The following is a 21,397-nucleotide window of genomic DNA, read 5'->3' on the forward strand; positions in this document are numbered from 1 at the left end:
GTTACAATTAGAGACAGGGAAGCAGTACTAGCTGTGCCTTCATGGGTTACAATTAGAGACAGGGAAGCAGGACTAGCTGTGCCTTCATGGGTTACAATTAGAGACAGGGAAGCAGGACTAGCTGTGCCTTCATGGGTTACAATTAGAGACAGGGAAGCAGTACTATTCGTACCTACATCATTTATCGTTAGACAACATGAGTCATTGAGCGCTGCTCTGATACTAGATCCTGTCACCCTGTGGTTGCCGCCATTACTCGTGCTGTCCCTCTCGTGGTCACGTGCGGTTGTACCTTCCTCTCCTTTAGGCACCTGGATATTTCTCGGGACAGACTTTCCAATTACTACAAGTTCAAGCTGACCCGCAAGGTGCTGAGCTTATTTGTGCGGCACCTGGAGGAGCTGGTCTCTCTGGACATCTCTGGGCACGTGATGCTGGAGAACTGCGCCGTGTCCAAGATGGATGATGAGCTGGGTCCCCCCAGGTAAGACGTGGACGACGCTGCTGCTGCCAATCATCACAGGCGGATGTGACAGGCGCCGGATTATCCCTTATTGCCGCTCATCTCTCCGGATTCTCTCCTTACAGCAGCGACCCCAGTAAGAGCAGCGTCATGCCCTTCCGATCTCTGAAGAGGCAGTTACAGTTCCTGGGTCTGTTTGAAACGTCTCTGTGCCGCCTGACGCACGTTCCGGCCTATAAGGTGAGGACCATATCACATGTATCCGACCCTGGTGAACATACGTGTCTCCTGCAGCGGCCTCTGCAGGACAAATGAGGTATTACATGGTGCTTATCCGAGGCTCTATGAGCGGCGGAGAATATTCACAGCCCCCTAATCAGCCGTATCCTCATCATAAAGCATCCCCTGTAATTCTCAATATGACTGCCTGACCCAGGAAATGCCTGATGATGTCTGTTACAGGTGAGCGGAGACAAGAACGAGGAGCAAGTGCTGAACGCCATTGAAGCGTACACCGAGCATCGGCCGGAGATCACCTCCCGCGCCATCAACCTGCTGTTCGACATTGCCCGGATAGAGAGGTGCAACCAACACTTACGAGCCCTGCAGGTAACACAGCGAGCCCAGCCGCCATCCATACATTGTTATCACATGTAACCTGTGTGTGTGTACAGTACACACCAAAAGTATGGACACACCTTCTCATTCAAAGAGTTTTCTTTATTTTCAGGACTCTGAAAACTGTAGATTCTCATTGAAGGCATCAAAACTATGAGGAATGAAATACTTAACAAAAAAGTGTGACACAACTGATAATCTGTCTTATATTCTAGGTTCTTCACAGTCGCCGCCTTTTGCTTTGATTACTGCTTTGCACACTCTTGGCATTCTCTTGTCACCGGAAATGGTCTTCACTTCACAGGTGTGCCCTGTCAGGGTTAATAAGTGGGATTTCTTGCCTTATAAATGGGGTTGGGACCATCAGTTGTGTTGTGCAGACGTCTGGTGGGTACACAGCTGATAGTCCTACTGAATAGACTGTTAGCTGCTTTTTTCTTGCCATAATACGAATTCTAAGTAAAGAAAAACAAGTGGCCATCATTACTTTAAGAAAGGAAGGTCAGTCAGTCCGAAAAACTGGGAAGACTTTGAAAGTGTCCCCAAGTGCAGTGGCAAAAACCATGAAACGCTACAAAGAAACTGGCTCACATGAGGACCGCCCCAGGAAAGGAAGACCAAGAGCCACCTCTGCTGCAGAGGATAAGTTTATCTGAGTCACCAGCCTCAGAAATCGCAGGTTAACAGCAGCTCAGATTAGAGACCAGGTCAATGCCACACAGAGGTCTAGCAGCAGACACATCTCTAGAACAACTGTTAAGAGGAGACTTTGTGCAGCAGCCTTCATAATAAAATAGCCGCTAGGAAACCACTGCTAAGGACAGGCAACAAGCAGAAGAGACCACAAGGAATGGACATTAGACCAGTGGAAATCTGTGCTTTGCTCTGATGAGTCCAAATTTGAGATCTTTGGACCCAACCACCGTGTCTTTGTAGAAAAGGTGAATGGATGGACTCTACATGGCTGGTTCCCACCGTGAAGCATGGAGGAGGAGGTGTGATGGGGGGGGGGGGGGCTTTGCTGGTGACACTGTTGGGGATTTATTAAAAATTGAAGGCATACTGAACCAGCATGGCTACCACAGCATCTTGCAGCGGCGTGCTATTCCATCCGGTTTGTGTTTAGTTGGACTATCATTTATTTTTCAACAGGACAATGACCCTAAACACACCTCCAGGCTGTGTAAGGGCTATTTGACTAAGAAGGAGAGTGATGGGGGCTACGCCAGATAACCTGGTCTCCACAGTCACCAGACCTGAACCCAATCGAGATGGTTTGTGGTGATCGCAGAGTGAAGGCAAAAGGACCAACAAGTGCTAAGCATCTCTGGGAACTCCTTCAAGACTGTTTAAGACCATTTCCGGTGACTACCTCTTGAAGCTCATCAAGAGAATGCCAAGAGTGTGCAAAGCAGTAATCAAAGCAAAAGGTGGCGACTGTGAAGAACCTAGAATATAAGACAGATTTTCAGTTGTGTCACACTTTTTTGTTAAGTATTTCATTCCACATGTGGTAATTCATAGTTTTGATGCCTTCAATGTGAATCTACAATTTTCAGAGTCCTGAAAATAAAGAAAACTCTTTGAATGAGAAGGTGTGTCCAAACTTTTGGTGTGTATTGTATGTATATATTCTATATGGACTGATATGCTGAAGCCTTATTCGTCTTTTCTTCCATAGTTGGTGATTGCAGCTCTGAAGTGTCACAAGTACGATAAGACCATTCAGGTTACGGGGAGTGCGGCCCTCTTCTACTTGACCAGCGCAGACTACCGTAGCGAGCAGAGCGTCCGGCTCCGGCGGCAGGTGATCCAGGTGGTGCTGAACGGCATGGAGTCCTACCAGGAGGTCACAGTAAGTCATCTCCATTATTAGCAAGCTTTTTTGTCTAATTTTACATAGTATAAAACAAAAATTCAAGATCAGACCACACCCAGGGTTTGTTTGTAGTCTGTTACCTTGGAGACTCAGACTACAGCCAGGGTTTGTTTGTAGTCTGTTACCATGGAGACTCGGACTACACCCAGGGTTTGTTTGTAATCTGTTACCTTGGAGACTCGGACTATACACAGGGTTTGTTTGTAGTCTGTTACCATGGAGACTCAGACTACACCCAGAATTTGTTTGTAGTCTGTTACCATGGAGACTCGGACTACACCCAGGGTTTGTTTGTAGTCTGTTACCATGGAGACTCAGACTATACACAGGGTTTGTTTGTAGTAGAGACTCGGACTACACCCAGGGTTTGTTTGTAGTCTGTTACCTTGGAGACACGTAATGTCAGCTGGATACATATATTCAATGGAGTCTATCTTTACTGCGGGACCAGCAGGGACCACCGGAGCCGGGGAGGGGGCATTCATCGCCTATAGAATTGATTCAGTGGATATGTGGTGGCTATTTCTCTGTTTTCTTGAGTGTTATAAAATCCTGGAAAACCCCTTTAAAAAAAATAAAAAATATATAAATAGTGCTTGTTTGTGTCCGGAGTTGTACGCGGGGGAAATTTACATCAGAAACGACTGCAGAAAAATGCGGCGTAACCGGCCTTTCGTGTCGTTGACCTGCGCCTCGTAAACATATTCGTGACAATGATCATATCCAAGGGGTAAAATGTGAAGGACACAAACAACCCTTCTATACACATTTAGAAATCAAACCTCCTCCTTGTTGTGGCCGCTGAGGTCTTGTTCTTCCACTTTCTTGCCGCGCTGTGTGAACACAGCCTAAGCCGCGGAGTACAGGCTGTGTTCACATCCGGCCGGTTTATGGAAACCCTCCCGCTAATCGTATTAATGGCTTCCCCAGGTCCAGAGGAACTGCTGCCTGACGCTGTGTAACTTCGGCATCCCCGAGGAGCTGGAGTTCCAGTACCAGAGAGTGAATGAGCTGCTGCTGAACATCCTCATCCCCACCCGGCAAGACGAGTCCATCCAGAGGATCGCAGTCCACCTCTGCAATGCCCTGGTCTGCCAGGTGGACAATGACCACAAGGAGGCGGTGGGCAAGATGGGCTTTGTCATGGTAAGTGAGGAGCATTGAAAATGGACTCCCCCTTTAAATTTTCTATGCTTTCCACATTTTACGGGTTCCTTTCTTTTTATAGACGATGCTGAAGCTGATTCAGAAGAAGCTGCAGGACAGAACAGTGAGTAGCATGGCTCCGGCTACCCCAAAAATTGCACCTCTTGTGCCCATAGGTTCTGTCTGGTATGGCAGCCCATTTCTAGCCCTGTATACAGTTATAGGGCTGAGCTGCCATACTGGAGTGAGCCCATAGTCAAAAGTGGACCCCAATGCCAGTTTTGCATCGCGCCCGCTTTACGTTTTGCCCCGCTGTATAGGGAACTATACGGCTTTAACCCCTTCATGACATCTGCCGTATATGGATGGAGCCGGCTCACGGGGTGCGCTCACCCTATACCCAGCGGGTAAGGGCTGTGTATTACAGCCAGGATCTGCCGCTAGCAATCACGGGTAATGCCATTGTTAAACTCTTGACAGTGGGATTTAACACTCTCCAGCATAGGGGGGAACACACCATTTTTAGCGCCCATCGGCGTATTCGTGACATGATCGCGGGTCACTGATGAGTTGTTACGACAGCAGGGGTCTGCTGAAGACCTCCATGCTTGTCATAGTAGAGCTCCTTTGCAACCTGCCTGAGGCCGGGAATCAAAGGAGACTGTGATTTTTGCTATATACAGTAACATATGATCACATCCCATAGGAAGGGGTTAACATGTTCTCACGTCGTGACCTACTATTATGTCATGAAGAGGGTATGGGTGTATTGGGGTGGCTCGGCGTCTGTGTTATACAGCCAGCACCTGCCTCTTATAGCAGCAACCAGACCTAGCTCTGATTACTGCTAGTTGAAAATCAAATAAAATCGAAAAGCTAGAATTTCTGTTTTTTCTGTCTTCACAAATCCTTCTAAAAATACCTTAAAAAGCAATCAAAATATTATATGCACCCCAAAAGGAGATCAATAATATCTTTAGAGCTTGGCCTTCGCACCACTGCATACAAAGTTACGTGTCTTGGAAAAATAACTTCACTCACCTCAATTTTTGTTTTTGCAAAGTTTCAAAATTTTTTTTAACCCCTTCACGACCATGGACGGATTTATCCGTCATGGAGCGTGTCCCGTTAAGCCCTGCCCCCTGCCGCGGGCAGGTGGCGGCGATCTGCGCACATATCAGCTGTTTTCAGCAGCTGACATGTGTGCCTGCATGTTATGAGTGGAATCGCATTCCACCCGTAACATTAACCCCTTACATCTCGCTGCATATACGCGCGGTGAAGATTTTCACTTACCGCCGCCCCCACCGGAAGTCACGTGAGTGGTCACGTGACTTTCGGTGGTTGCCATCGTAGCATAGGGTCATGTGATGACGCCTGCAGCTATGACGTTTCACTTTTGTTTTCACCCGGCCCGGAGGCCAGTGAAGCAGGAAGTGACTGTATCTGCTGTTTACAGCTCTGTAGCTGTGATCAGCAGATAGGGCAGAGCGATCGGATTGCTGATCGCTATAGCCCCCTAGGGGGACTAGTAAAATAAAAAAAAAAAGTTTAAAAAAAAAACAAACTAAAAGTTCAAATCACCCCCCTTTCCCCCCATTGAAAATGAAAGGGTTAAAAAAAATAAATATACACATATTTGGTATCGCCGCTTAGAGAAATGCCCGATCTATCAAAATATAAAATCAATTAATCTGATCGGTAAACGGCGTAGTGGCAAAAAAATTCCAAATGCCAAAATTACGTTTTTTGTTCGCTGCAAGTTTTACGCAAAATGCAATAACAGGCGATCAAAACGTAGCATCTGCGCAAAAACGGTACGGTTAGAAACGTCAGCGCAAGACGCAAAAAATAAGCCGTCACTGAGCCATAGATCCCGAAAAATGAGAACGCTACGGGTTTCGGAGAATGGCGCAAAAACGTGCGCCACTTTTATTGGACAAGCTTGTGATTTTTTTTTATCCCCTTAGATACAAGTAAACCTACACATGTTTGGTGCCTACAAACTCGCACCGACCTCAGGCATCACATAGATACATCGGTTTTACCATATAGTGAACACGGGGAATAAAATATCCCAACAACTATTGTGCCATCACACTTTTTCTTCGGCGCTCCATTGGGAGACCCAGACGATTGGGTGTATAGCACTGCCTCCGGAGGCCACACAAAGCATTACACTAAAAAGTGTAAGGCCCCTCCCCTTCTGGCTATACACCCCCAGTGGGATCACTGGCTCACCAGTTTTCTGCTTTGTGCGAAGGAGGTCAGACATCCACGCATAGCTCCACTGTTTAGTCAGCAGCAGCTGCTGACTATGTCGGATGGAAGAAAAGAGGGCCCATACTAGGGCCCCCAGCATGCTCCCTTCTCACCCCACTTGTGGTTTGTAAGGTTGAGGTACCCATTGCGGGTACGGAGGCTGGAGCCCACATGCTGTTTTCCTTCCCCATCCCCCTGAGGGGCTCTGAGGAAGTGGGATCTTACCGGCCTCCAAGCCCTGAGGCCGGGCTCCGTCCACAGACCCATTGAACCTGCTGGATAAGGAGCCGGGGTACCGTTCAGGGACAAGGCCCTGCAACATTCAGGTACACTGTGTCCCCCTATGGACTGGCCGCGCACACTCCAGACTTGCTGGGTGTGCTAGTGCGCCGGGGACAGTAGCGCTGCGCGCTGGGGTTTGAGTCACTGCAGCTTGGCTGAGTGACTTTATGTGTTGGGAACTACCGCGCCGGCCGCTCCGGGAGCGGCGGCGCGGCTGGGACTTGTAGTGCGCCGGGGACTTAGCGCCGACCGTGCTTTTACGACGGCGGCGCTTATAAATCTAGTCCCCGGCTTTTGCGGCCTAGCTCCGCTTCGTTCCCGCCCCCTCCCTGTCACTCAGGGAAGGGGACAGGCGTGCAATCGTCAGCGCCGAGGGCTGGAGCCTTATTTACATGCTCCAGCCCTCTCACTGGGCACAGTGGGACGCAGGTTTCCCGCTTTTGGTCTGAGCACACCCAGGGCCCGCCCCCCCTCCACAGAGACGCCGGCAGCCATTCCTGCATGCAGTCTGGCTGGGGAACGGACACAGGCTCTGGGAGACCCAGACAAGGGATTTCTGGCGACCACACACCCGCGTTAAGCGGGCGGTAAGCAGCACATTCGTGCTGGCCCCACTAGTGCCACAGTGTGTATTGGTGTACTTTTTCCTGCACCAGATATATCTATATATTTTGCACTGTAAGGTCGCTTCTTGGCTGTATACCCCTATTGCTCTGAGGAGACGACAACATGTCATCTGCAAAACGCAAGGGTGCCAAGACACAGGCCGTGAACGCTGCTTGTGCCGCTTGTGGGGCTAATCTACCGGCAGGTTACAATGACCCCCATTGTGTGCAATGTTCGGTCCCTGTGCCACTTCGTCAGCCGGAGCCTATGGTGGTAGTGGCCCAGGCAGAGACGCCTGTGAACCCTGCCCCGGTGACGGGGACAGAGTTTGCTGTTTTCGCTGACAGGATGTCTGTCACTATGACAAAAATCCTAGAGACCTTGCAGGCCAGGGCAGTTACTCAGTCCATGGACACTGCTGCGGCAACGTTCCCCGGTCCCCCTCAGTTGGAGTTAATCAGTGCTTCAAGGGGGTCCCAGGCATCTCAGCCTGACGGCTCTGATTCAGATGACAGTCCCAGGCAGCCTAAGCGTGCTCGCTGGGAGAGACCCCCCACGTCATCACGCGGGTCAGGGTCTCAGCGAGAAGAGTCTCTACATGATGAGACAGAGGAGGGGGATCAGGAGTCTAATCCTGAAACCGCTCTCAATCTGGATACTCCTGATGGTGACGCCATGGTAAATGACCTTATAGCGGCCATCAATAGTCTATTGGAAATTTCTCCCCCAGCCCCTTCTGCAGAGGAGGCAGCTGCACAGCAGGAGAAGTTCCATTTCAGGTATCCCAAGCGTAAACTGAGTACTTTTCTGGACCACGCTGACTTCAGAGAATCAGTCCAGAAACACCATGCTTACCCAGACAAGCGTTTCTCCAAACGTCTTAAGGATACACGTTATCCCTTTCCCCCTGACGTGGTCAAACGCTGGACCCAGTGTCCAAAGGTGGATCCCCCAATCTCCAGGCTTGCAGCTAGATCCATAGTTGCAGTGGAAGATGGGGCTTCGCTTAAAGATGCCAATGACAGACAGATGGACCTTTGGTTAAAGTCTGTCTATGAAGCTATTGGCGCGTCGTTTGCTCCAGCATTCGCGGCCGTGTGGGCACTCCAAGCTATTTCAGCTGGCCTGGCACAGGTGGACTCTATCATATGTCCAGCAGTGCCGCGAGTAGCGTCCCTAACCTCGCAAATGTCTGCGTTTGCGACTTACGCTATCAACGCTGTCCTGGACTCTACGAGCCGTACCTCAATGGCGTCTGCCAACTCTGTTGTCTTGCGCAGAGCCTTGTGGTTAAAGGAATGGAAAGCGGATTCTGCTTCCAAAAAATGTTTAACCAGCTTGCCACTATCTGTAGACAGACTGTTTGGTGAGCAATTGGCTGAAATCATTAAGCAATCCAAGGGTAAGGACTCCTCCTTACCCCAGCCCAGATCAAGCAAACCTCAACAGAGGAAGTGGCAGTCGAGGTTTCGGTCCTTTCGAGGCTCCGGCAAGACCCAATTCTCCTCGTCCAAAGGGACTCAGAAGGAGCAAAGGAGCTCAGATTCCTGGCGGGCTCACTCACGCCCCAAGAAAGCAACCGGAGGAACCGCTTCCAAGGCGGCTACCTCATGACTTTCGGCCTCAGCCCTCCGCATCCTCGGTCGGTGGCAGGCTCTCCCGCTTTTGCGACATTTGGCTGCCACAGGTCAAAGACCGGTGGGTAGCAGACATTTTGTCTCACGGGTACAGGATAGAATTCAGTTCTCGTCCTCCGCCTCGGTTCTTCAGAACCTCCCCACATCCCGACCGAGCAGATGCCCTTCTGCAGGCGGTGTGCTCACTAAAAGCAGAAGGAGTGGTGATCCCTGTTCCTCTGCAGGAACAAGGGCAAGGTTTTTACTCCAATCTCTTCGTGGTTCCAAAAAAGGACGGCTCGTTCCGTCCTGTTCTGGACCTAAAGCTGCTCAACAAGCATGTGAACGCCAGGCGGTTCCGGATGGAATCCCTCCGCTCTGTCATTGCCTCAATGTCTCAAGGAGATTTCCTTGCATCAATAGACATCAAAGATGCTTATCTCCACGTGCCGATTGCTACAGAGCACCAACGTTTCCTACGTTTCGTGATAGGAGACGACCATCTCCAGTTCGTAGCTCTGCCATTTGGTCTGGCGACAGCCCCACGGGTTTTCACCAAGGTCATGGCGGCAGTGGTAGCAGTCTTGCATTCTCAGGGTCATTCGGTGATCCCTTACTTAGACGATCTACTTGTCAAAGCACCCTCTCAAGAGGCATGCCAACACAGCCTGAATGTTGCGCTGGAGACTCTCCAGACTTTCGGGTGGATCATCAACTTTTCAAAGTCAAACCTGGCACCGACTCAATCACTAACGTATCTTGGCATGGAGTTTCATACTCTCTCAGCGATAGTGAAGCTTCCGCTGGACAAGCAGCGGTCTCTACGGACAGGGGTGCAGTCTCTCCTTCAGGGTCAGTCGCACCCCTTAAGGCGCCTCATGCACTTCCTAGGGAAGATGGTGGCAGCAATGGAGGCAGTCCCGTTCGCGCAGTTTCATCTGCGTCCACTTCAATGGGACATTCTCCGCCAGTGGGACGGGAAGACAACTTCCCTAGACAGGACAGTCTCCCTTTCTCAGACGGCCAAGGACTCTCTGCAGTGGTGGCTTCTTCCCACCTCATTATCACAGGGAAGATCATTCCTGCCCCCATCCTGGGCAGTGGTCACGACAGACGCGAGTCTGTCAGGGTGGGGAGCAGTTTTTCTCCACCACAGGGCTCAAGGGACGTGGACTCAGCAGGAGTCCACCCTTCAGATCAATGTTCTGGAAATCAGGGCAGTGTATCTTGCCCTATTAGCCTTCCAGCAGTGGCTGGAAGGAAAGCAGATCCGAATTCAGTCGGACAACTCCACAGCGGTGGCATACATCAACCACCAAGGAGGGACACGCAGTCGGCAAGCCTTCCAGGAAGTCAGGCGAATTCTCATGTGGGTAGAGGAAAGAGCTTCCACCATATCAGCAGTTCACATCCCGGGCGTAGAAAACTGGGAAGCAGACTTCCTCAGTCGCCAGGGCATGGACGCAGGGGAATGGTCCCTTCACCCGGACGTGTTTCAGGAAATCTGCCGCCGCTGGGGGGTGCCGGACGTCGACCTAATGGCGTCTCGGCACAACAACAAGGTCCCGACCTTCATAGCGCGGTCTCGCGATCAAAGAGCTCTGGCGGCAGACGCCTTAGTGCAAGATTGGTCGCAGTTCCGGCTCCCTTATGTGTTTCCACCTCTGGCACTCTTGCCCAGAGTGTTACGCAAGATCAGATCCGATTGCGGCCGCGTCATACTAGTCGCCCCAGACTGGCCGAGGAGGTCGTGGTACCCGGATCTGTGGCATCTCACGGTCGGCCAACCGTGGGCACTACCAGACCGTCCAGACTTACTGTCCCAAGGGCCGTTTTTCCATCGGAATTCTGCGGCCCTGAACCTGACTGTGTGGCCATTGAGTCCTGGATCCTAGCGTCTTCAGGATTATCCCAAGGGGTCGTTGCCACCATGAGACAGGCTAGGAAGTCCACTTCTGCTAAGATCTACCACAGAACGTGGAAGATTTTCTTATCCTGGTGCTCTGCACAAGGAGTATCTCCCTGGCCATTCGCGTTACCTGTCTTTCTTTCCTTCCTACAATCTGGGTTGGAAAAGGGCTTGTCGCTCGGCTCCCTTAAAGGGCAAGTCTCGGCACTATCCGTGTTTTTTTCAGAAGCGTCTAGCACGACTTTCTCAGGTGCGCACGTTCCTGCAGGGGGTTTGTCATATCGTACCTCCGTACAGGCGGCCGTTAGATCCGTAGGATCTAAACAAGGTCCTTGTTACTCTCCAGAAGCCGCCCTTCGAGCCTCTGAGGGATGTGTCACTTTCTCGACTCTCACAGAAAGTGGCCTTTCTGGTAGCGGTCACGTCTCTTCGGAGAGTGTCTGAACTAGCAGCGCTGTCATCCAAGACTCCTTTCCTGGTGTTCCACCAGGACAAGGTAGTGCTGCGTCCCATTCAGGAGTTTCTCCCTAAGGTGGTATCCTCTTTTCATCTTAATCAGGATATCTCTTTGCCTTCGTTTTGTCCTCATGCAGTTCATCGGTATGAAAAGGATTTACATTTGTTGGATCTGGTGAGAGCACTCAGAATCTACATTTCCCGCACGGCGCCCCTGCGCCGCTCGGATGCACTCTTTGTCCTTGTCGCTGGTCAGCGCAAAGGGTCGCAGGCTTCCAAAGCCACCCTGGCTCGATGGATCAAAGAACCAATTCTTGAAGCCTACCGTTCTGCTGGGCTTCCGGTTCCATCAGGGCTGAAGGCCCATTCTACCAGAGCCGTGGGTGCGTCCTGGGCATTACGACACCAGGCTACGGCTCAACAGGTGTGCCAGGCAGCCACCTGGTCGAGTCTGCACACTTTCACCAAACATTATCAGGTGCATACCTATCCTTCGGCGGACGCCAGCCTAGGTAGAAGAGTCCTGCAGGCGGCAGTTGCCTCCCCGTAGGGGAGGGCTGTCTTTGCAGCTCTAACATGAGGTATTTCTTTACCCACCCAGGGACAGCTTTTGGACGTCCCAATCGTCTGGGTCTCCCAATAGAGCGCCGAAGAAGAAGGGAATTTTGTTACTTACCGTAAATTCCTTTTCTTCTAGCTCCTATTGGGAGACCCAGCACCCGCCCTGTTGTCCTTCGGGATTTTTGGTGGTTTTTCGGGTACACATGTTGTTCATGTTGAATGGTTTTCAGTTCTCCGATGTTACTTCGGAGTGAATTTGTTTAAACCAGTTCTTGGCTTTCCTCCTTCTTGCTTTTGCACTAAAACTGGTGAGCCAGTGATCCCACGGAGGGTGTATAGCCAGAAGGGGAGGGGCCTTACACTTTTTAGTGTAATGCTTTGTGTGGCCTCCGGAGGCAGTGCTATACACCCAATCGTCTGGGTCTCCCAATAGGAGCTAGAAGAAAAGGAATTTACGGTAAGTAACAAAATTCCCTTCTTTTTGCAGTTTTTCCACACTTGGAATTTTTTTGCTGTTTTCCAGTACATTATATGGTAAAACTTATGGTTTCATTTAAAAGTACAACTCGTTACGCAAATAACAAGCCCTCATATGGCAAGATTGACGGAAAAATAAAAAAGTTACGCCTGTCGGAAGAAGGGGAGCAAAAAAGCAAAACCTAAAAATCAACGCGGAAATTGCTGGTTTTTTTTTCTTTCTTTTTTTTTTTTTTAATTTCACTTTTGTACTTGTTTTTTTAGTGCTTTTATATAGTAAAATGAATGGTATTATTCCAAACCACAACTTGGCCTGCAAAAAACACCAAACTCCTCATACGGCAATATAGACAGAAAAATAAAAAAAAGTAGTTTTTGAAAGAAGATGGGAAAAAAAAAAACAACAAAAATTGACTATCATTAACCCCTTCACCCCATGCAATTTACCGGTTTTTATTTATTTATTTTTTGCGCTCTCCTTCTTCCGAGAGCCGTATCTTTTTTTTAATTTATCCCGTCAATCTCGCCATATGAGGGCTTGTTTTTTTTTTGCGGGACGAGTTGTACTTTTAAATAAAACCATATAGTATACTGGAAAACAGGAAAAAAAATTCCAAAGTGCGATTGCACAATTATTTTGGCGATATTTTATTCACCGTGTTCACTATATGGTAAAACTGATGTGTGGGTATGATGCCTGAGGTCGATACGAGTTCGTAGACACCAAACATGTATAGGTTTACTTTTATCTAAGAAATTAAAAAAATTCAGAAGTTTATTAAAAAAAAAAAAAAAAAGTGGTGCACTTTTACGGCATTTTCCGGGATGTATGGCTCAGTGATAGCTTATTTTTTGTGTCTCGGGCTCACATTTTTCACAGTACCATTTTAGCGCAAATGCTACGCTTTGATCGCATGTTATTGCTATGGCGCAAAATTGACGACAACCAAAAAACGTAATTTTGGTGATTGGAATTTTTTTTGCCTCTACAACGTTTACCGTTCAGGTTAATTGATTTCAGTCATTTCTGAACACGGTGATACCAAATGTGTGTATTTTTGTTTTAAGCCCTTAATAATTTTCAATGGGCAAATGGATGATTTCAACTTTTAGGTTTTTTAAAACTTTTTTTTTTTACTTTTTTTTTTTTTTTTATTATTATTATTTTACTAGTCCCCCTAGGGGGCTATAAGGATCAGCAGTCTGATCGCTGATTAATTTCTGTTGATCAGAGCAGCAGAGCTCAGATCAGGAGAAATGCTCGTCTTCTGATCCAGGCAGCGCTCTGCCGGCTTTAACGGGAAGTGACTCATGATCGACAGGAGTCGTCACATGGCCCTGAGCTACCATCACTAGCCTCTGATGGCAGCAGGTAAGTGTGTGTTACCCGCTGTGGGTATTTAAATCGCACTGACAGCACGATTTAAGGTTAAACAGGCGCAGGTGGATTGCGCCACCTGCGCCTGCGAGGCACACGTCAGCTGATTTGCACAGCAGACATGTGCATGGATCACCACCAGCTCGCCGCAGCATCTTTCATGATTTAAGATGTACCGTTAGGTCCTCAGTCATGAAGAGGTTGAAGGGGACGAGCAGCCTCTTCTTTTTTAGGATTGTTGGTGGTCCCAAAACTTTTAACCCCTCGCGATCATAAGATGATGGCATGTCCTGGAGATTTATCATCAGAGAGTCATAGGATGGGGCGGTGCTGGTGCTGTAAGAACGGCTTCATTCCCTACCGTCTTCGTTGGCAGTGTGACCAGGTGATGGAGTTTTCGTGGAGCGCTCTATGGAACATCACAGACGAGACTCCAGACAATTGCGAGATGTTCCTGAATTACGGGGGCATGAAGCTGTTCCTCGACTGTCTGCGAGTGAGTCTTCCCCTTCCTCCATTGCAGCCATTACTGACCTGAGATCAGACTTCACCACGCCTTTCTTTGCCATCTACAGGAGTTCCCGGAGAAGCAGGAGCTGCACCGTAACATGCTGGGGCTTCTGGGGAACGTGGCGGAGGTGCAGGAGCTTCGCCCGCAGCTGATGACCTCGCAGTTCATCACCGTGTTCAGGTTTGGGCCTTCTCCTTGGTTCTTCGGTCTTGTGTTATGGTTGCTTCTTCGGTCTTGTGTTATGGTTGGTTCTTCGGTCTTGTATTATGGTTGGTTCTTCGCTCTTGTGTTATGGTTGGTTCTTCGGTCTTGTGTTATGGTTGCTTCTTCGGTCTTGTGTTATGGTTGCTTCTTCGGTCTTGTGTTATGGTTGCTTCTTCGGTCTTGGGTTATGGTTGGTTCTTCGCTCTTGTGTTATGGTTGCTTCTTCGGTCTTGTGTTATGGTTGCTTCTTCGGTCTTGTGTTATGGTTGGTTCTTCGGTCTTGGGTTATGGTTGGTTCTTCGCTCTTGTGTTATGGTTGCTTCTTCGGTCTTGTGTTATGGTTGCTTCTTCGGTCTTGTGTTATGGTTGGTTCTTCGGTCTTGTGTTATGGTTGCTTCTTCGGTCTTGTGTTATGGTTGCTTCTTCGGTCTTGTGTTATGGTTGCTTCTTCGGTCTTGTGTTATGGTTGGTTCTTCGCTCTTGTGTTATGGTTGGTTCTTCGGTCTTGTGTTATGGTTGCTTCTTCGGTCTTGTGTTATGGTTGCTTCTTCGGTCTTGGGTTATGGTTGCTTCTTCGGTCTTGGGTTATGGTTGGTTCTTCGCTCTTGTGTTATGGTTGCTTCTTCGGTCTTGTGTTATGGTTGCTTCTTCGGTCTTGGGTTATGGTTGCTTCTTCGGTCTTGTGTTATGGTTGCTTCTTCGGTCTTGGGTTATGGTTGGTTCTTCGCTCTTGTGTTATGGTTGCTTCTTCGGTCTTGTGTTATGGTTGCTTCTTCGGTCTTGTGTTATGGTTGCTTCTTCGGTCTTGTGTTATGGTTGCTTCTTCGGTCTTGTGTTATGGTTGCTTCTTCGGTCTTGTGTTATGGTTGCTTCTTCGGTCTTGTGTTATGGTTGCTTCTTCGGTCTTGTGTTATGGTTGCTTCTTCGGTCTTGTGTTATGGTTGCTTCTTCGGTCTTGTGTTATGGTTGCTTCTTCGGTCTTGTGTTATGGTTGCTTCTTCGGTCTTGTGTTATGGTTGCTTCTTCGGTCTTGGGTTATGGTTGCTTCTTCGGTCTTGGGTTATGGTTGGTTCTTCGGTCTTGGGTTATGGTTGGTTCTTCGCTCTTGTGTTATGGTTGGTTCTTCGCTCTTGTGTTATGGTTGGTTCTTCGCTCTTGTGTTATGGTTGGTTCTTCGGTCTTGGGTTATGGTTGGTTCTTCGGTCTTGGGTTATGGTTGGTTCTTCGATCTTGGGTTATGGTTGGTTCTTCGGTCTTGGGTTATGGTTGGTTCTTCGCTCTTGTGTTATGGTTGGTTCTTCGCTCTTGTGTTATGGTTGCTTCTTCGGTCTTGTGTTATGGTTGCTTCTTCGGTCTTGTGTTATGGTTGCTTCTTCGGTCTTGTGTTATGGTTGCTTCTTCGGTCTTGTGTTATGGTTGCTTCTTCGGTCTTGTGTTATGGTTGCTTCTTCGGTCTTGTGTTATGGTTGCTTCTTTCGGTCTTGTGTTATGGTTGCTTCTTTCGGTCTTGTGTTATGGTTGCTTCTTTCGGTCTTGTGTTATGGTTGGTTCTTCGGTCTTGTGTTATGGTTGGTTCTTCGGTCTTGGGTTATGGTTGGTTCTTCGCTCTTGTGTTATGGTTGGTTCTTCGCTCTTGTGTTATGGTTGGTTCTTCGCTCTTGTGTTATGGTTGGTTCTTCGCTCTTGTGTTATGGTTGGTTCTTCGCTCTTGTGTTATGGTTGTATCTCTTATCACCTTGTGCTCTTTCTCTAGCAATCTCCTGGAAAGCAAAGCTGATGGGATTGAGGTCTCCTACAATGCCTGCGGGGTGCTGTCACACATCATGTTCGACGGTCCGGAGGCTTGGTTCATTGCAGAACCCACGCGCCAAGAGGTGGAGGAGCGGATGTGGGGAGCCATTCAGAGCTGGGACATCAGCTCCCGAAGAAACATCAACTACCGGTCAGAGACACCACTAATGTACCATGCCTGAAGCAACCACTAGGGGGCGCTTACTCCATATCCCTGCAGTCACCACTAGGGGGAGCTTACTCCATATGCCTGCAGCCACCACTAGGGGGAGCTTACTCCATATGCCTGCAGCCACCACTAGGGGGAGCTTACTCTATATGCCTGCAGCCACCACTAGGGGGAGCTTACTCTATATCCCTGCAGCCACCACTAGGGGGCGCTTACTCCATATGCCTGCAGTCACCACTAGGGGGAGCTTACTCTATATGCCTGCAGCCACCACTAGGGGGAGCTTACTCCATATGCCTGCAGTCACCACTAGGGGGAGCTTACTCTATATGCCTGCAGCCACCACTAGGGGGAGCTTACTCCATATGCCTGCAGCCACCACTAGGGGGCGCTTACTCCATATGCCTGCAGCCACCACTAGGGGGAGCTTACTCCATATCCCTGCAGCCACCACTAGGGGGAGCTTACTCCATATGCCTGCAGCCACCACTAGGGGGAGCTTACTCCATATGCCTGCAGCCACCACTAGGGGGAGCTTACTCCATATGCCTGCAGCCACCACTAGGGGGAGCTTACTCTATATGCCTGCAGCCACCACTAGGGGGAGCTTACTCTATATCCCTGCAGCCACCACTAGGGGGCGCTTACTCCATATGCCTGCAGTCACCACTAGGGGGAGCTTACTCTATATGCCTGCAGCCACCACTAGGGGGAGCTTACTCTATATGCCTGCAGCCACCACTAGGGGGAGCTTACTCCATATGCCTGCAGCCACCACTAGGGGGCGCTTACTCCATATCCCTGCAGCCACCACTAGGGGGAGCTTACTCCATATGCCTGCAGTCACCACTAGGGGGAGCTTACTCCATATGCCTGCAGCCACCACTAGGGGGCGCTTACTCCATATGCCTGCAGCCACCACTAGGGGGAGCTTACTCCATATCCCTGCAGCCACCACTAGGGGGAGCTTACTCCATATGCCTGCAGCCACCACTAGGGGGAGCTTACTCCATATGCCTGCAGCCACCACTAGGGGGAGCTTACTCTATATGCCTGCAGCCACCACTAGGGGGCGCTTACTCCATATGCCTGCAGCCACCACTAGGGGGCGCTTACTCCATATCCCTGCAGCCACCACTAGGGGGAGCTTACTCTATATCCCTGCAGCCACCACTAGGGGGAGCTTACTCCATATCCCTGCAGCCACCACTAGGGGGAGCTTACTCTATATGCCTGCAGCCACCACTAGGGGGAGCTTACTCCATATGCCTGCAGCCACCACTAGGGGGAGCTTACTCCTTGCATGTTTTGTTTTTTTTAAGGTCGTTTGAGCCAATTCTCCGGCTTTTGCCCCAAAGCGTGTCCCCTGTTAGCCAGCACTGGGCGACGTGGGCCCTGTACAATCTTGTATCTGTATACCGTGAGTATCACATCGCTCTTCTCACCCCGGGGGTTATTCTAATGTCTGGTGTAATACAAGGAGGAGACACTCATGTTTGGGACATATTGCCCCCCTGTCTGTAGCGGACAAGTACTGCCCCCTGTTGATCAAGGAAGGAGGACTGCCTCTGCTGTTAGACGTGCTCCAGATGACCACTACAAGACAAGAAACCAAGGATATGGCCAGGTATTGACCCCACACTTTCCACATGTATACAATTTAAAGGGCTTGTTCAGGATTAGTAAAGCATGGCGGCCACATGGTGCATAGCCGGACACTGGCCTCCAGGCCACCAATATTCTCGGCTTGGCCACTGCAGCCACCTTCCCTGTACAGAACGGTGGGCCGGGGTGTCAGTCGTATGACCTTGATCACGGCCTAAAAAACATATACATAGATATATAGATATAAGAATAAATGAGCCTCAGCCATCCTTCACTGTTGGCATCACTGAGCCCCCTCCATCCTTCACTGTTGACATAACTGAGCCCCAGCCATCCTTCACTGTAGGTGTCACTGAGCCCCCGCCATCCTTCACTATATGCATCACTGAGCCCCTTCCATCCTTCACTATATGCATCACTGAGCCCCCTCCGTCCTTCACTATATGCATCACTGAGCCCCCTCCATCCTTTACTGTAGGCATCACCCAGCTCTTGCCATCCTTTACTATAAGCATCACAGCTCTTGCCATCCTTTATTGTAGGCGTCACCCAGCTCTTGCCATCCTTTACTGTAGGAATCACCCAGCTCTTGCCATCCTTTACTGTAGGCATCACCCAGCTATTGCCATCCTTTACTGTAGGCATCACCCAGCTCTTCCCATCCTTTACTGTTGGCATCACCCAGCTCTTCCCATCCTTTACTGTTGGCATCACCCAGCTCTTCCCATCCTTTACTGTTGGCATCACCCAGCTCTTGCCATCCTTTACTGTTGGCATCACCCAGCTCTTGCCATCCTTTACTGTTTGCATCACCCAGCTCTTGCCATCCTTTACTGTTGGCATCACCCAGCTCTTGCCATCCTTTACTGTTGGCATCACCCAGCTCTTGCCATCCTTTACTGTTGGCATCACCCAGCTCTTGCCATCCTTTACTGTTGGCATCACCCAGCTCTTGCCATCCTTTACTGTTGGCATCACCCAGCTCTTGCCATCCTTTACTGTTGGCATCACCCAGCTCTTGCCATCCTTTACTGTTGGCATCACCCAGCTCTTGCCATCCTTTACTGTTGGCATCACCCAGCTCTTGCCATTTTTTACTGTTGGCATCACCCAACTCTTCCCATCCTTTACTGTAGGTATCACCCAGCTCTTCCCATCCTTCACTGTAGGTGACACCGAGCCCCAGCCATGCTTCAGTGTAGACCTCATCGTCCCTGCTACCACCAGATCTTGCTGCGGGTCTTTTGCAGTCAGCCTAGGGTTTTTGACCCCCTGCCTCCACATGAATCTGGTGACAGCCGGTGACCACTTCCCGTCACGTCCTGATAGTGCCACCAGTGGTCATACCAAGAATATTCGTGACCTGGAGGCCATTGCTCATGATGATTGGTCTACAATTCTGCCCAAAGCCGCAGGTTATAACAGCCAGAGGGGCTGTACTAAGTGCTCATGTGCTTGTCAGTAAGGGCGGCAGTGGTCAGTAAATCTCATCCGTCCGTCCAGCTCCTAATCGCTGTTTTTGGCTTTTTCCAGGAAAGTGATTGAACATTGTAGTAGTTATAATGAAGAGAGCATGGACACGTTACTATAAAGAAGCTGATGGCCGCCACGTGCATCCGCCTCCACAGAGAACACTTCCCTATCACAGGGAGGGCCACGTGAGCCACGTGAGCCCCCAGCACCACCAACCACCAGACCCAAACTACTTTGCACAAGAAAAACTATTGTTGTTGGTGTTTTTATTTGTAACCTTTTGGAGTGTGGTGGCCACCAGGTAAGTAAGACTGAGCGCCCACGGATGACCCCCGACTTCTGGCCACCGGGCAGGGAACGTGGGCAAACCGCAAAGCCACCCAAGAAGACGGGCAGCCGGCACCAGCTACACTCCATGATACTACATGATAGATTGATGCACCCTTTGTACTTCCAGTTGTCACCACGGGCAGAGTGCGACCACATCCCTGCCACGGACACGCGTGAGTTGGACCACCGCTCACACTACAGGACCCAATGGGCTCAGTCGTCCGCTTTCTGTAGTTGACATTTCAAGAAGAATCATTTCCTTCCGAAAGCCAAATACCTGTTTTGTGGCACGGAAGAACCTCTCTTCCACGTGGGTGCCACGTGACGAAAGCGCCACGGGAATCGCCAGGTCTGAGGACAACCACAAATGAGCAGAAATTGTACACGGGCACCGCCAACGCCTCCTCCGCGTGGCACCACGCGCCGTTCCCGCACCGGCCCGAGCCTCATTGTATCATTACCATTCGCTGCGCTCCGTTCGGTATTTCTGTAATTACGTTGCCATAATCATGTGATCAGACGGCAGAGATTTTACCCATTAATTCATTACATATTTGCCATGATCTTCGGCGTGGAGTGGTGACTATAGGGGACAAAATCAGGATCGCCCACTCCTATATGGAGCATGAGTGCAAACATAACATCCAGGGTGGGAAACAGCGCCACTTGTGTCCGCAGGCTGCGTGCGGTATTGCATGCTCAGATGTAATATCACAAAACAGACAAAACAGGCGGTATTTTTCCTAATTGGGGACTGTCCCTTTAAATGGAACCTGTCACCAGATTTGGCAACTATAAGCTGCGGCCACCACCAGTGGGCTCTTATACTGTATACAGCAATCCAGAATGCTGTATATAGGAGCCCAGACCTCTGTGTAGAACGTAAAAACACCTTCATAATACTCACCTAAGGTGCGGTGCGGTCCGATGGGTGTCGCTGCTCTCCGGTCCGGTGCCTGCTCTCTGCAGCGATCGATACAATGTCGGCCTGTGTGGATGACGTAGGAGGCGTCATGCAGACGGGCCTCAGAAGAGGAGGACGGAGGTCACCGCAGAGAGGAGGCGCCGGACCGGAGAGCAGCGACACCCATCAGACCGCACCGCACCTTAGGTGAGTATTATAAAGGTTTTTACGCAATACAGAGCGGCTTTGGCTCTTATATACAGTGTGTCCATCCATATCCTGTATACACCGCACCTATATACAGCGTGTCCACCCATCTCCTGTATACACCACACCTATATACAGTGTGTCCACCCATCTCCTGTATACACCGCACCTATATACAGTGTGCCCACCCATATCCTGTATACACCACACCTATATACAGTGTGTCCACCCATCTCCTGTATACACCGCACCTATATACAGTGTCCACCCATATCTGTATACACCGCACCTATATACAGTGTCCACCCATATCTGTATACACCGCACCTATATACAGTGTCCACTCATATCTGTATACACCACACCTATATACAGTGTGTCCACCCATATCCTGTATACACCGCACCTATATACAGTGTGTCCACCCATCTCCTGTATACACCGCACCTATATACAGTGTGCCCACCCATATCCTGTATACACCGCACCTATATACAGTGTGTCCACCCATCTCCTGTATACACCGCACCTATATACAGTGTGTCCACCC

At 49.8% G+C, this 21,397-nt stretch overlaps 1 protein-coding gene across 1 annotated transcript in view; it reads left to right on the forward strand.

Annotated features, from left to right (window-relative positions):
• ZER1 (zyg-11 related cell cycle regulator) overlaps positions 1 to 20,299 on the forward strand; it is a 40,121-nt gene extending 19,822 nt beyond the window's left edge. Inside the window, exons 5-16 of the mRNA XM_075324689.1 lie at positions 308 to 484; positions 589 to 703; positions 926 to 1,072; positions 2,763 to 2,936; positions 3,891 to 4,106; positions 4,189 to 4,230; positions 14,030 to 14,149; positions 14,229 to 14,344; positions 16,122 to 16,310; positions 17,651 to 17,748; positions 17,853 to 17,955; positions 19,467 to 20,299. Of these exons, the coding sequence (XP_075180804.1) occupies positions 308 to 484; positions 589 to 703; positions 926 to 1,072; positions 2,763 to 2,936; positions 3,891 to 4,106; positions 4,189 to 4,230; positions 14,030 to 14,149; positions 14,229 to 14,344; positions 16,122 to 16,310; positions 17,651 to 17,748; positions 17,853 to 17,955; positions 19,467 to 19,524 (1,555 nt within the window). The 3' untranslated portion in view covers positions 19,525 to 20,299. The remainder of the gene's footprint in view (positions 1 to 307; positions 485 to 588; positions 704 to 925; positions 1,073 to 2,762; positions 2,937 to 3,890; positions 4,107 to 4,188; positions 4,231 to 14,029; positions 14,150 to 14,228; positions 14,345 to 16,121; positions 16,311 to 17,650; positions 17,749 to 17,852; positions 17,956 to 19,466) is intronic.
• Positions 20,300 to 21,397: the final 1,098 nt, after the last annotated feature.

This window comes from Anomaloglossus baeobatrachus, chromosome 9, assembly GCF_048569485.1.
Source record: "Anomaloglossus baeobatrachus isolate aAnoBae1 chromosome 9, aAnoBae1.hap1, whole genome shotgun sequence".
In the NCBI taxonomy this organism is placed as follows: domain Eukaryota; kingdom Metazoa; phylum Chordata; class Amphibia; order Anura; family Aromobatidae; genus Anomaloglossus; species Anomaloglossus baeobatrachus.